The sequence below is a fragment of the Carex rostrata genome, chromosome 24 (assembly GCF_964058835.1).
Source record: "Carex rostrata chromosome 24, lpCarRost1.2, whole genome shotgun sequence".
Taxonomy (NCBI): domain Eukaryota; kingdom Viridiplantae; phylum Streptophyta; class Magnoliopsida; order Poales; family Cyperaceae; genus Carex; species Carex rostrata.
The window spans coordinates 2090731-2106868 of record NC_135941.1 but is presented as its reverse complement, the minus strand read 5'-3'; the positions used below and the strand labels follow the sequence as shown (position 1 = coordinate 2106868).

At 35.4% G+C, this 16138-nt stretch overlaps 2 protein-coding genes across 5 annotated transcripts in view; both read right to left on the bottom strand.

Annotated features, from left to right (window-relative positions):
* Window positions 1-16138, bottom strand: part of LOC144575377 (uncharacterized) — a 95044-nt gene that overhangs the window by 9387 nt on the left and 69519 nt on the right. The window lies entirely within an intron of this gene.
* The window catches only part of LOC144575903 (cinnamoyl-CoA reductase 2-like), a 26592-nt gene continuing 20523 nt past the window's right edge, over window positions 10070-16138 (bottom strand). Inside the window, exons 1-6 of one of the 4 annotated variants that reach the window (XM_078326163.1) lie at window positions 12316-12471; window positions 12010-12179; window positions 11715-11900; window positions 11187-11349; window positions 10846-11035; window positions 10070-10476 (exon numbers count right to left, since the gene is read on the bottom strand). In XM_078326163.1, coding sequence (XP_078182289.1) covers window positions 10344-10476; window positions 10846-11035; window positions 11187-11349; window positions 11715-11900; window positions 12010-12179; window positions 12316-12418 — 945 coding nt within the window. In that variant the 5' untranslated portion in view covers window positions 12419-12471 and the 3' untranslated portion in view covers window positions 10070-10343. Of the gene's footprint in view, window positions 10477-10845; window positions 11036-11186; window positions 11350-11714; window positions 11901-12009; window positions 12212-12297; window positions 12472-16138 lie in introns of those variants that run through there. The other 3 variants (XM_078326160.1, XM_078326162.1, XM_078326159.1) reach the window with 3 other exon arrangements.

Genomic DNA, 16138 nt, shown 5'->3' with positions numbered 1-16138 from the left:
AATGATTAAATGCGAGAAAATAAATAACTTGGTTTAAATCAATAATAAAAAGGCGTTTTCAGGGTTTCAGACTCATCTCAGTTCTGCCTCTCAGTCCCTGACACGGGCTGTGTAGTTTCCTACACTGGTTGGGTCAGGTTACACGGGCCTGGTACTTTCGTACACAGTCCATGTGGACTTCGAGTTAATGCACCAGTTACTGTTTCTTTATATTATTCCTTTGTGTAGGGTTCTACTGACCAGACCTAATGTTTCCAAACCTCAACTCTCGTATATTGGTTCATAAAACTTGGTATGGAGTTACAATATTTACCCTCGTCGGATTCTAGACCTCAACTTTCATATTGGCCCGAATTACCTAGTTGCTTGTTTGGTATTCTAAAGGCGACTTCCTATCTATCGATAAGAGAAAATGTTCATCTTTCGACTATTATTTGGATTCATCTTTCGGATCACTAAACCTACCTCATGTACTTAGTTTTGGTTGAAAGATTATAATGGGTGAAATGTGCTTTAGATGTGATCATGCATCTAGTGACAAACCAATATAAATCAAACAATTTAATCTAAGCAATTAAAATCAAACACAATCAAGCAAACACAAATTTCAATACAAAAATCCAATAACTATCATGCAAAACAAAATATTTGATTACATTTTAACCCTAGAAACAAAGAAATCTACTCAAACATAGTTCTAAAACAAATAAAACAGATAAGAGTATGAGAAATCAATATTGACGAGATTAAACGGACAAAAAAACTCACTTAAAAGATGGACATGTGATTAGATATAAAAGAAAGTTGATGTCCAGTTTTTTTTTTTAATACTTAATGTATTAGATATGAATACTTAATATATTATATGGTAATACTTACACGTATAAATATTCATACATGAGCTCGTAAGTTGTAATTTTTTTCAAATATAAGTGGTTCCCCAAGTAGCTAGTAGTACCTCTAGGTAGTTAGTGATTCCCATTGTACTTTATACATCAGTTAGTTAGGGGGATGTTTAGGAGACTAAAATAGAGGGACTGTTAGTTGATTCCAAATATTAAATAGTTTCAAAGAGAAGAAGTTCATGTGATAAATCTGTGTTTGCACTGTGTTACAGTTATTATATACTATAAAAGTTGAATGGGATGTTACGTTAGCAATGAACAGTAACACCCCCATTCATTACCTTCCGATAGAACATCAATGTATTAGATAGTTTTAACCTTCCGTCACCTCTCGTCATCATTTGTAAAAAAAAAAAAAAACTATTTTTTTGTGTGAATATTTTGCTACGTGTTGCTCCCTCTTTTCTATCTCTTGACACCTGTTCCTCACCTCACCGCCAAAAACCTTCCTAGACCATTCTATTCCCATTCCGTCACCGCCTAAACTACTGCTCTAAGATATTAATTCATATTGTTGGATGCTTTTGGGGGAAGCTTAAGCTGATCCATTTCTCCAACCCGAATACACAATCCCAATTGTTGGCTGTTTTAGACCTGTTTGTGAAAGAATAGCTACCGGAGATGTCGATAAGCTACTGGCAGCACCCGAGAACATGGAGATAGCGTCGATCCTGTGGTACGGGCTAACAGTGTGAAGAAGAAGAGAAAGAGCGACGAATAAGCACAAGGTAAGAAAGTTGTGAAAGAAGCTCCATTTCATTTTGGGGATAACAGGGTATTTAACAATGTTTAGTCTAATTTGGGCTCAAATAAATGTAAAAAATTAAGTTTAATAGATTTTGTTCCTTGTCAATTTTGGGGATTTCCTAAAGGTTTTTGCGAAAGAAGCTCCGTCTCATTTTGGGGATAACAGGGTATTTAAATGTTTAGTCTAATTTGGGCTCAAATAAATTTAAAAAATTAAGTTTAATAGATTTTGTTCCACCTGACAAGGTCAATTTTGGAGATTTCCTAAAGGTTTTGCCAAATTGGTCTACAAAAATATAAAACATTGAGTTCACTTCATTTTGTCCCCTACAGCGTAAAAAGAATTTTATTTCCCCATTTACATGTTCTATATTTTCTGCTTACTCAATTGTAATCTTCCCTGCTATTGTCTTAAAATTAAGCTGCTGCTGCATTATCAGTTTTAATTTTACTGGTTGGGTTTACAATGAGGGAAATAGTTAACATTAATTTTGATTATAGTTTTGTTATATTGCAATCGACCTTGCTATGCACGCGCTTACACAACCACAATGATATCTTCCTTCTCCCCCTTCCACATATGCTAGGCAGTTCTTCAATCTGTTTGACCCTCAGTAATGATAGCTCATATGTTTACTGTTATGCCCTCCATAAACTGAGTGTTCGAACTGTGTAATCATTCCTACATTTGTTAACCTGAAACATAGAAATATGCTATGTTACCAACATAATGGTTACAATTCCATTATTACCTCTATTTGCAGTGATGGGTCATGTAGTGTTGTCATATTGGTCATTCTAAATTGACGAGTTTCTGTGGTTTCCTTGAAGAGTAAGGTTATTTATCCAAAATTCACAAAATGAAGCATTGTCAGACCCTTTGAAGACATGAAAACAGTTGCACAGTATGGAGTCAGCTGAATTTCCTTCTCTTTTAATTTCATTATTCCTTTTGTGTTGTTTTTCACATTTCCTTCTCTTATAAGTACTTTGAGCTGCAAAGATATCTCAAATCTCAAATTTCATTTCTACACTTCCTTTTCTCTTTCTTTCTCATTAATCCAACTTATTTTTCATGAATTGTGTCTTTTCTATTGTGCAATTGGAAAATTTGTGCGATTTTCCAATTTGTCGCAATTTTTTTGCCCCTGTAGTTTATGCAAGTGGAGGTAGAAAATAAGAAAACTCTAGAGCAACAAATACAAAAGGAGAAGTAAAACTTACTGTTGCGATTGGCGAACGAAGAAGGCCGCCTTGTCCACTGGTACTAAGGTAAATTTCTCGCCGTTGGAAAGATTGCTACATGAAAGATCCAGAAAAGATAGAAGTCACCAAAAAAAATGAAAGGGGATACTGCAAATTTGAGTTGTGATGCTTAATTATAGTTCTCCGACATGCTTAATTGCAATGGCATTGTCCTGAGAGTGAAGACCTGGGTTCTAATTTCATCAATAGTTGGATCATAGAGTTTGAGAATTTGGGAGGGGCAGGATTGGGTAGGGTAGTGTACTGTCTTCAGGCTTGTAATACAAAGAATAAAATAATAGGACAACAATCCAAAAGCTAGCACCTGAACTGACAGGTATAACAATTAACAAACCCTGCTGGGATAACATCACACACTGAAATAAAATCCACTAAATTTGAAAATTTTGCTATATATAATTGTGCATTTTTCATTTGTTTCTTAAATTAATCTTAAATGCGTAAAGCTAGTACCAATTATTGCAATACCAACGTAAATCCCTGTTCTTGCCAACAACAAAGTATATTTATGTTATGTAGATTTGACGGGAACTCATAATTGGTTATCGAGCTGGTGGCAGCTAATGGCTTGAAGATTTTTCACGCAATAAAAGACAAACTTGAGGGACCACGAGGCTGGCAGGTGCTGGCAGGTAAATTTTCGAACCTATTTTTTTAACTTTATTTCAATGATACCTTTTTTTGTTAACTTAGATGTTTTGGTATATAAAAAGATGCACACCCCTGAAATTTATCTAGGAGTTATGTTTGTCTCTGCAAGTAATAAGCATCTGATAGCCCCATCAAGACATGCTAATAATTATCATGTTACATTTTTCCCTTTTCATCATTTAAATGACTAAAGTACCCTTCTTTGGTTTACATTCTAATTGAGATAAGGAAAATCATAATAATATATTTTCGAATGTAGATTTTTTATTGAATTTTCCAGTATAAGATTTATTTCATATGTTTTGTTAATGCACCGATTTTCTACTTATGGAAATTAGTATATTTATAAAATCTAATGCTTCCCCAGTTTCACTTTGCCCTTCAAAATTTTGATACATATATTACATCCCACACCTTCTCAATTTCACCTTTGTTGCACAGCTCATGTGGGGTGTGGTGGCGATTTGAACTCCTCTCTCTCTGTTGCTCTATTTCTATTAACCTTCATCCTTATTTGTGGAGTTTTTATTTATTGTAAATTTTTCATTTGTCATGTTCCACATCTGACCATAAATTGTGCCAACCTGCTTTCTTCATTATTATTGTATAGTTTTCATTGTCATCCTATATCAGCTGATTGAAATTATTTTGTAGCTAGGTTATCTTCCTATATTTGCTACTATCAAATTTACAAATACGAAGAAGAGGTTCACCAAGTAATTTTACCTTTCTTGATGGGCATGTTAATTTCTTCATTGATATGTGTGTGTGTCAATTGTCGTGACATGTGGTGGTAATAGTTCTGACAACGCATATCGTTCCCGCCTTTTGTCATTAATCTATGAATATTTAACGACTACTAAATTACCAACTGACCTTGCGTTAATTGTTATGCTTATAATTTTCTATTTTTATGACCTTTGTTGAATATTATTGAAATTGCAGTTATGGTACAGGACCAATAATGGCAGTACCAGCACATGTAGGGGTGCAAATGATCGGATAGTGGTAAAACCATATCCGTATCCACTTTTGTTTTTTGGATACGGATATGGATTGGATATTAGACGGATACAAACGGAGATGGATCGGATATTGGATATCCGTAGATATATACATAAATATTTCAATAATATATATTAAACTATATGGTATATATTTACTATTCGGATACGGATAATTAAAATCCAAAACAATATCCATATCCGTATTCGCACGGATATTCAGATATAGAATATCCGCATCTAATTTTTGGATACAGATCCTGATGGATATTGACCCGTTTGCACCTCTAGGCATGCACATGACTCGCACAACTTTGATATTGCCTCTAAATATGAATTACCAATAATCGATGACCAACAGATGGTACTTCTGATCTAAGTGGAGCTTATGCTGATGAGGGTATAATGGTACAGAACCTTCCAATTGTCCTTTACATAAAAAATATGCTTAATTTAATATCTATGCCCCTGACAGTAACAAGTATTATTTATATCGACAGATTTCATTAGTTTGTTTTCCTTGAATTTTAATTAATTTGTTTACTGTTCTTCTTGTATAGATGGCTACTAAACCACCTACAGTTGATATTACTCTTACTGAGAAAAAAAAATGGTCATGACTCTTGGTACACTTTTTCTCACTAATCTTTTCTAAATACTCCAAGTACCATAAGGAGCGAGCGCTCTAAACAGCTGCACTCCGCTGCCTTCAAAGTTCAAACTACTACCATCTAACATTCTGACTTTATTTTCTACTTCCCCTATTTAGGCTTTATTTCTCTTTTTTTTTTCAGAATTCTGACTGAATTGGATTTCAATGACACAGTGAGTTTGACCTTATATTTGAGCCCCGCTCACGACTTTGCAGTCTCTGTGAAGATTTCGAAAAGAGTTTAAGCTTATTTGTCCAGGAGAAGACTTCTATACCAGACGGAAGATTATATTGGAGGCATGTGTACAATGCAACTGTGGGAAGAATCACGAGATTGCCTAGATTCAGACTTTCTGATTGATTTCAATTTTTACATACTTATTTTTCACTTTCTTTTGTAATTCCAGATGAGATTATAAGCATGTCCAAGAAGAAAAAATTCTGCCAAAGGGGGAGTACCACACATAGCTCCAGTAAGCTCACATTTCGATAGTGTTATTTACAAATTATTTCTTATTTTCAACATCGTCTAATTGGTATGAAATATATTAATATTATGATTTAAACTGTCTTCCAAAGTGGGGGGCCACCTCCGAAGGGCTTCAAAGCAAAGACAATTTACTGACTCTAGGTTCTGCAGTGAGACCAGTAAAGTCTATTGTTTAGTTTTTGGTACCCTGCTAGTCATTTATCTTTTTCCTCAGATTTGCATTTATAGTCTTTAATAAGTTTCTTTTGCCTCTGGCATGAATTATAAGCAAATATTTTCAAGCTTATCTGTCTGTGCTGCTGGCAGATAACTGTGTATAGATTGGTTTGGAATTAAACTAACATTTATTACAATAAAGTTGTATCCTTTATCTTTCGATCTTCTTTTCAATTGTTGTTTCAACAAACAACTAACAATCATTTTCAATTGTTGTTTTGAATTATCGCTTAATTTCACCCATGTATGCCAACATACAAAAAAAAAATAGTTGCGGCGGAGCCGCAACAACGCACCTAGTTACCTAACTAAAGTGAAACACATTCTTTTTGTATATTAAGTGTTTGGAAAAATAGTGATCTATTTTGATGATAAGAATTGAATAAAAAAAAAAAACAGATGGCTGGAAAATTATCATGATCCATATTTTAATTTTAGCATTCAATCAAAGATGATGCAGATAAACAATTATCTCACTGCTGCCACCCTAAGTGGGGAAAGTAATGTGATGTTTTCAGAACCAACTACAACAAAGCCACCAGAGGAATTTTTTATTCTGGCTCAACGCCAATACAAGATTGAACACATTTAAGTCACGAGAGAATTCACTTTGTGTTCAACTGTGAACATATTTAGTTTTTTTTTTCCTTTTTATAAACAAATATACATGTTATACTTTTAAGTATTAATTTTAACCCAAGATTAGTTATTTTTAACATAAAATTATAAAATATATGACCGAATGATTGAATATTTATAAAAACATTAAAAAAATTACTTTTAACAATTTTTTTTTTGGTAAACACTTAACTAGTTATTTTTACACAATGGTTAGAAATTTATTCGAGTGTTGTAGTAAAAGTTTGGAACCTTTGGAATTTAGAGTTCATAGAAATTACAGAGCTACTTTAGATATTGCAATTAAGTTCAATCGACAAGTCAACTAAAAATCTGAATTCATTGAATAATTTATTGAATAATTACAGAGCACTTGCAGAAACGCATACCCACTTATTGATCTAGAGTTTTTTTTTTTTATTATATGTAGCTCTACAATATCTCTTATATATATTCTTATTCAATAAACTAACATTATTTTTTTCTTACCGGTACACTTCTCAGTTAAAAATTTGGTACTCATATTTCAATTATAAAATATGAAATGATGAAAAATTCCATAATCAGTATACTCTATTTTTGGAAATTTAAAAACATTTTGAATTTAACTTGACTAACATTGTTCGAGTCTCGAGAAACCATATAGACAATTTCTTAATTTTTTGTTATAGACAATTGCTGCGGCTATTTTTATTAATATCCCTAAAACAAATCAAAATTTTAAAAATGCCCCTGCTCCCAATTTTTTTTTAAAAATGCCCTGACCGCCTGGGCTTCGGGCGGCCCAAAAAAGCCCATGAAGCGCCGGTCCAACTGGCGGCCCACAACACCAGTAAGGCGCCCCCCCATCTGGCGCCCCATAAGCCAAGTGAGGCGCCCCCCCATCTGGCGCCCCACTGCCCATCAGATAATTACTTACTGTAGGCATAATCATGTTGTGTGCAGCTGTTGACCGCTATGAGAGGAGTTGGACACAGCTTGGCATGCATGGCGAAGGATGCTTGGCGATATGTAGGATGCCAGATGCTCGAGCACACTGCACCAATCGTGGAGACAGGCGGTTTTGAAGGCCGCCTCGTTGGCATGCTGCGCGATGCTGGGGAGAACATCAATTGGCGGGAGATACAGTCTGCACCGCGAAATCCAGATTATCAACGAGTCCCTGTCTACGGCGATGAGATGCCGCAAGCTCCTGCAGGTAATTACAAGTTAATATTAAAAGTACGACACACACAATATTCTTATTTTCGTTGAATTGTTCGTTCTAACTTAGTTAACTTCCAATTATGCAGCTGATGACTCAGGTTGGGCGTTCCACGACTGGGTGTTGAATACCCAAGGATGGGATGCTTATAAAAATAAATACGGAGTTGCAGTAGAGCTTGGCACGGTCAGTCGCCAATTATACCATTATTTGTTGCAGAGTTCTTTGTATGTAGCAAAACTAACATTATTTTAATCTAGGATGGAGCACCTCGTTGGAATGCCGATCCTATATTTAGCATAAATGAGCTGGACCCGGCAGATACAGATGCAGAGGCGTATGGCTCCCACAGACCACGATATGGAGTGGAGATGGAGCATGACTTTGAGGCTGGTGGGAGTTCATCTCAGACTGCAGATGGCTTTGTCTCTGCATTATTTGGCGCACCGCCTCCTTCCACGTATTTTGCAAGCTGGGAGCAAGATCCATGGGAGCTGCGTACACAGCCCGCCAATGCAGAGTCAGCTGCTGGATTTGATCCATGGGCAGCCAGGACAGGTACGCAGCACATGTATACGGGGGACGAGGATGAGGATATGGGGGACGATGAGGAGGATTTGGGAGAGGATGCATTACGAGATGTGAGTCCGCAGAGGCGCGTGCAGCCGCACAGGCATGGCAAGGGCGTAGCGGCTCCTAGGTTGTCTCTATCTGGAAGGAGACGAAGATGATGATTGTAGAGTTTTTGTTTATTGTGATATATTTCTGACTGTAGTATTTTGACTATGGGACTGCTGTATTATGTTGACATTACGTTTTTTTTATTTTATGTTCATGTTGGTATTATGTTGTTTGCACTTTACATTTCATTATTATAACACAGTTCAACAATACAATTAAAGTTCAACAATACAATTAAAGTTCAACAATACAATTAAAGTTCAACAATATAATTAAAAGCTTAACAGTATACTTCAAGTAATTACATTCAAACTAAGAAATTATATTCAAGTAATTACAATTTCTTCACTATTTGCTAGGGTCCTGACCGCCTGGGCCATGGGCGGTCCACTAGGGATGCCTATTTATTCGTTTTTTCTCTCTCTCTTCTCACTCCAACATCAGTCTACCTTCCACCTCAAAGGCAGAAAGAAGGGAGAAAGCGCTCAAGGCGATTTCGGGCGATTTTCTGGGCGACTACAGCTACAGGTAATTTAAATATTTTTTAAATTATTTTTTAAATATTTTTGGTAATTATTTTTTAAATATTTCTTTTAATTATTTTTAAAATATTTATTTCAATTATTTTTTACATATTTTCTAATTATTTTCTAATTAGCCGTTGATTACTGTACAGTTAGTATTTAATTACGCACATAATTAGCCTTCCTAATCAATTGCTGTCACTTGAAACCCTAGTTATAATGGCACCCAAAGTTGGAAAAAATAGAGGAAGAACTGAAACCGAACGCGAAGCAAAAAGAGCACTCATTAATAATTTGTGGACGGCTGAAGCCTACGCGGTGAGGAATTTGGAAAGATTGTTTTCACCCAAAAATAAAGAAGCATTTCTGAGCACTCTTGATCCATCAATTAGAAAAATGCTGATGGAAGGCTGGGTGGACAGGGTCCCTCCACCTGGATGGGGACAGTGCTGCTTATGTGAGCTGAACGGAGATATGGTGGATATGTTCTTCTGTTATAAATGTGGCAAAGCTGTTCATCCCAATTGCATGGACCCGCATGCAGATCTGCTGAACGACGCTCGTCTCACTACGTGGGAGTGTCCTGCGTGCGTCCGTCGGGCTGAGGAAAAAAAGGGAGCAAGCTCCTCGTCTCGTAAGGCTTAGACCCCAATTGTATGTTGTTGTAGTATTTTATGTTTTAACTGTAACGGTTTGTATAATTGATATTTGAACTGGTTGTTGCTGTATGAATTTTATGTTACCTTATTCTATGGACTCGACGGTACTGTATTATTTAGTAATGTATTTGAATTTTAAATTCCTGGATTTATTATGAATTTTAATCCGTTTTTCTTCACAAAATTCTTCAAATCAAAATTAATCTATATAAAAAAAAAAAAAAAAAAAAAAAAACCATGGGGCGCCCTTAGGGCTGGCGCCTCACTTGCCTTATGGGGCGCCCCAGGGGGTGGCGCCTCACAGGGTATTTTGGGCCGCCCTGGGCCCAGGCGGTCAGGACATTTTTAAAAAAAAATTGGGAGCAGGGGCATTTTTAAAAAAAAATTGGGAGCAGGGGCATTTTTAAAATTTTGATTTGTTTTAGGGATATTAATAAAAATCGCCGCAATTGCTGCATATTAGAATTAATCATACAAATTGGAATTTCTGAGCTTCATAAATAACAAACACAAATATGTAAGACCAAATTACATTTGTTCCCATTGTGTTCAAAATTAAAACAAATTAATTATTTTCGTTCATTATTAATATACATAGAGAAGTCCATTGAAATAGCAGCAATCAGCAAGGCACCATATGTAGAGAGAACCGATACAAGGCATCAATCCATGTACCGTGTACCAAGTAACGAAGCCAATAAGATATGTAGTGTAAATTTAGATAATTTAATCCAAAAGATGTGCCTTTCGGTAATAATTGACAGAATCCCTGAGAGTCTCTTCTAATGGCATGTATTTCCAACCCAGCAATTGGAGCTTCTTCGAACTAAGCACATTTCCTTCCTTTGCTTCTACAATACTAAGTCACAGGAAAGAAAACAGCAAAATTATATTTCAAATTAAGGTGGTCTAACAAGTGAAAACTTATAAGTGAAAACACTTATATCTGATTTTCTTTTTTTCCAATTGACATTACCGGATTGCTTCATAGTTTAAAAACATATTGAACAAAACTCTAAAATCCTCTTATGGTTTCATTATTTTGTTGAACATGATATATTAAGGACCTAATGAAATAGGAGGATAATAGCCAATATTAAATAAAGATACATTTTCCACTAGACTATCATTTCAGTACCTTTTGCAACTATGCAAAATTGAAACCCCTATCTTTATTTTCTTGTCAGTAAACATTAGACCTGTAAAAGTCAGAGCATGTAAAACTTACTGTTTAGGATAACTATAATTTGGAAATAGACACTTTAGAAGGTTTATCAAGTCGCGTGTATTAATGCAGTCTGAGCTGGCGATGTACCGACCCGATGCCTCCTTTTTTTGATACACCAAAAGTAAAGCCTCAGCCAAATCTCTCACATCCACTGTATTTCTAGTGGTGTTATCTACTGACTCACTGGCCCCTGTTAGAGTTCACAAGAAAAATGCTAGTGATTTGTTACTAATGAGGACATTTTTCATATATGCCCATGCATATTTTGTATTTCCATGTGTAACCCTGCCAAACCAAAACAAGCATGAAAATAGTGCTTCTAAGTTTTAAACTATTGTTACCTTTCAGTAGATCGATAAGCACCAAACTGCTAGCATTAACTGTTGGTTGAAGCATCGGTCCGAATATAACTGTTGGGCAAACTGTTATGACATCCAGTGTATTTTTTGAACCAAAATCTATTGCTTCTTTCTCAGCAACTGTCTTTGACAGGCGATACCAACTCTGGAGAAACACAGAATGGAAGTGTAAATAAGTTATACTCGTGTATCAAAACATTCATATAAATAATTACTTTGGTGTTTTTGCAGTCAACCCCAATATTTTTCCATGATTGCAAATATTACACTTAAAAAGGGTAATATCTGTAATCTTCAAATTCCAGTTTCCATAATTAGAAGCTACTGAGTTGCTAATAACCAATATTAGAAAAATGCAGTTTAGCCAAGTGCACTAATCTAACTGACCATTAACGAAATAAATTACTAAAGTAAAAAGTTTGGAAACACTTTCAATACTGTAAGGATATGGCTATAGTTTCAAAAAGGTTGAGAAGTAAAAAATGAAATACATAGAGAAAAAAAGACAACCCCAATGGTTTTACAATACTGCTCGTCAGACCAGCATGACTCATCCAAGACATGACCACTCGGCCAATCAGGTCTCATGTAAACAGCAGTTCCAGACGACACCACAATGACTCTCTTTACTTTTGCCTCAAGACTAGCCTTCAGTACGTTTTTTGTACCAGTTACTGCTGGTTCAAGCACCTCTACCTACAGTTCTCATGTTGAACATAATAAAGATGTAAATATTCCTTTTTGGTAAGTTAACTTGATAAAATTTGGATTATAATTCAAATAATTAGTGATACAGAATAGGTACCTCTGGGTTGGAAACTTTGGAGGATGGAACGGGACTTGCCACATGGAAGACTCCATCACAACCGGCCACAGAAGATGCAATGCTTCCATAGTCTAGTAAATCAGCCTTAAAAAGTTCGAGGTTTTCTGTGGCATTCTCCAGTTTCTTCAGGTGTGCACACTTCTCATCAGCTACAGATCTTAGTATAATCAACTGAAGATGGCTTCGGCGAAATTGACAAACGTAGAAATTTGACCAACTTAAAAATAAAAATAAATTCCAAAATAAACGACAAAGAAAGGTACTGACAAGGGTCTCTGACAGTACCATGGACGACGAATCCTTTTGAAAGAAGCAACTTCACCAACCATGAAGCAGCGAAACCTCCCGCTCCAGTCACGCATACTCTCCCCCTCTCTATTCCTTCCATCCTCTCTCTCTCTCTTCTGTCTCTCTCTTTTGAGTTCGCAGAGGCTGCGAAGTGAAGTCTAGTGGGTTAGGGTGAAAGCCTGAAAGATGCCATCAGACAATCGGGGCCAAGAATCATTACACCTAAGGTAATAGGTTTTTCTGTTTAGATCCGACCCTCGATCAGAATAAATATTAGGCCAGATTGTCCCGGATTCTGATCGAACGGTCTGTATCTAAACACAAAATTTTAGTTACTTCAGAGAATCCGGACTGGGTATGTGATAATGTGACAGAAACTTTTTTATTCATATAAATTATAAAATTCAGACGTCGTGCTCTCTGTATACGTAAAAAAATCAATGATCGGAGAGAATTTTGTGTCACAGAAAACTAACTTTTTTATGGATTAGAATTATTGAGTCTGATTCATAAATTTTTTTTTCTTTGTAACAGTTTAAAAAAAAAATATATGAATTGGATTCAACAAATTCAATCTTATTATATTTGATACAAATGAGATATATTTTTATTTTTGTATGTATAAATTTTATAATTTCTATGAATAAAAAATTTCTAATGTAACGCATGTCTTTCACGTGTTCACAACCAGATTCGTGCCATCACAGAGTATTCTATAAGACTTCATGAAATGTATTTTTTTCATTTTTAAATGGAGAAAATATGAAGCAGCTAACATAATAATTTAGTTCACTGGGCTGCAAACAAATTCTATCGAATTGAACTTACTCCAGTTTGAGTTTGAGTTTGAAGAAGATTAGAACTGAACTGGTTTGATTTGTTTCAGAACGAACTAATTTTGAATTTAATTAATTGCGAACTATAAATTTTTTGAATCGAAGTCAATCGAATTACAAACTATATTTTTTTGGCAGCCCTGTTACACTAATTGCACCGCTAATTGCTTAAAAAATGAAATTAAATTGCAATTGAAAGTAAATAGATGAGTTTAGATAAATTTGACATGTGGGATGTTAACGAAGTTCGGCAAAACAAAGGCCTACGTCTCCGGGGCTTCACAACCTCTTGTGGGTGCGCCTTTCTATTATCCTATACGAAATGATTACAACTTGTGAACCGTTGAGCCCTTACACACCAAGCAAGAAGTCAAACGGCCAACTCAAAGAGATGAGAACAAGGTTTCTTAGTTCAAGCTACTCAAGAGAAATACTCAATAGATCACTATAATCTAATCTAACTCAAGATTAGTGAAGTGGGTTTGAGGTTGTTTGAGGGATTTTGAAGTTTTAAGCTCTCACAACAATGGAGTAAGCTAAGCTCTCAGAAAATCGCTTTTTAAAAGTTTAGGGTCGGCTCAGATGCTTTGAGAAGAAAGCCCAAAGCCCTATTTATAGAGACAACTAAAAAATGAGCTATTTGACCTAAAATGTTACCAATGTTTTATAAAACATTACAACGTTTTAGTTCAAAGTGTGATTTAGGGTTTTAATTTTCTGATAGCTTAGTAAAACATTACCAACGATTGTAAAATGTTATGTAATGTTTTCTACTGTAAAAATTTGATCAAAAACAGGAATTTCTGAAGCTCGGATTTAATTTAAAACGTTATAACGTTTGTAACTTGAAATTTGAATTTGATACAGCTGTACTTAACGTTATGACATTCCTAAAACGTTACAACGTTTCAAGTTGATTATGTACAGCTGTGCTTCATTAGTTCTATCAGTCCTAAAACGTTACAATGTTTTAAGCTGTTTCTGAGTTTGATCAAACTGTTACTTCAGCGTTTCTGACAGGCCTAAAACGTTACAACGTTTTACAAACGTTACAACGTTTTACAAACGTTACAACGTTTTACAAACGTTACAACGTTTTACAAACGTTACCAACGTTTGATCCCTGTGTAAACAACCTCAAACATACTTTACCAAGCTTCTAATTTTACAATTTGTATTCTTGATAAATGTTTTCATGATTTCTTCAGTCCAAGTATTCCATAATGTAATTCCATTTGACTTGAACCTACATATCTTTCAAAAATAAAAGAAATCGTAAAATTCAATAATTGTATGTTTTTGCAAATTAGTCAAATAGACGAAAAATATTATTGCTCAATCAAAAAGCCCTAGTTATACCGGTAGTTTATGCACTAGTTTTCTTCTCGCAGAACAAAATTTGTTGGTCCCAAAGGCACTTAGAGGGGGGTGGATATGGCCTTTTTAAATTTTAATCTAAGTTATAAAGTTTGAGTGTGTCCTAAACTTATCATTGGCGGAAACTTAGAATAACTTTGTTCTAAACTAAAAGTATAAAATAAATAAAGTAAAGAGTAGAGTTTAGAGACACTTGACACAAGAGTTGTTTACGGAGTTCAGCACTAACGCCTCCATCTCCGGGGCCCATGACCTTCAAGATGGCGCGCCTTTCTTTACCCAATGAAAAAGGATTACAAAGTGGAACCGGTGAGCCTTTACAATCTTCTAGGAAGTCACACGGCCCAAACAAGGAGCACTAAAGGCTCAGGTTAGTCAATCCGATTCGCGAGGACTCAAGGATTGCTGGGTGAGCACTATAGCTCAAAGTAGTAAATGGGTTGATCAAGCAGGATCACTATCGGAGTTGTGTAATTGATTGAATAAGCTTGAGATTGATTGTGAGTATTGAAGTTTAAGCACACAAGCAACAATGGCTTTCTCTAGATATGTAAATACGAAATATTGAAGTTGGGGGCGGCTAGAGTGTCAATCCAAACCTTGGTATAGCTTCTATTTATAGAGAGCTGCTAAAAAGGAAGTAAGTGGTCCCGACTGTTGCAACGGTTCATGGACTGTTACAACGGTAGGGTAGTTCGAACAGGTTTGGATATGCAACAGTCAAGGTGTTAGTGTAATCTAGAAGTCAATCATAATTTTATTCATGAATTGGATGATTAATATAAATCATTTTGTTCCTTGAGTGTTATTGCTTTTATGTATCATTCGGGTTCATGACTTGAATTGTAAAACTTCATAATATAGATGATAAACACTCTAAATTGTCACTAACCATGGTAATTAGTAGGAACACTAATTAGCCATAAGAAGGTTGGTATGTGGATTAAATGATGGTCAAGTTTTACAGACCATAGACAATGAGTTGTCATTTAATCACATAGATACATGTTGTGAACATAGTATTTGACTGACCTTGAATGAAATGTTATCTGGTAATGTGTTTGTGTCATTAACAGTTTCACTCGTGTTAAGTTCTAAAGTATGAGGTGTGGTCTTTCATACATGAGAAGTGTATATTCGTGAGTGTTATCTAACACTATCCATAAAAAGTAGCTATAAGGGTGACATTTCAATATACATGACTTATGCGGAAGAAGAGATGCTCACCAAGAGTACTATCGTCCCTCATATCACTATACGAGTAATAGTAACACTGGGCCCCTTGATGGAGTAGGGTTATCCGTATACGGTATGATTAATGGAGATTAATCATATATGATAATCTACTCCAGATCAAGAAAAGATTAAGTTTGCAAGAATGACATATACCTACCTTGAACTTAATCTGTTGCTATGAGACGATGAAATTAACACAAGTAAATTAATAAGTTTACTGCAGGATCGTGATATTGTACTTTACAGCATCATCTGTGTAATTGGATGGTCATGATGTGTTGCCAGATGCCGCTCATGATTATAGAAGTTAAAAAAGTTTTAACTCTGTTTACCAACATAACACAGATCCTATTGGGTCACACCATATAGGA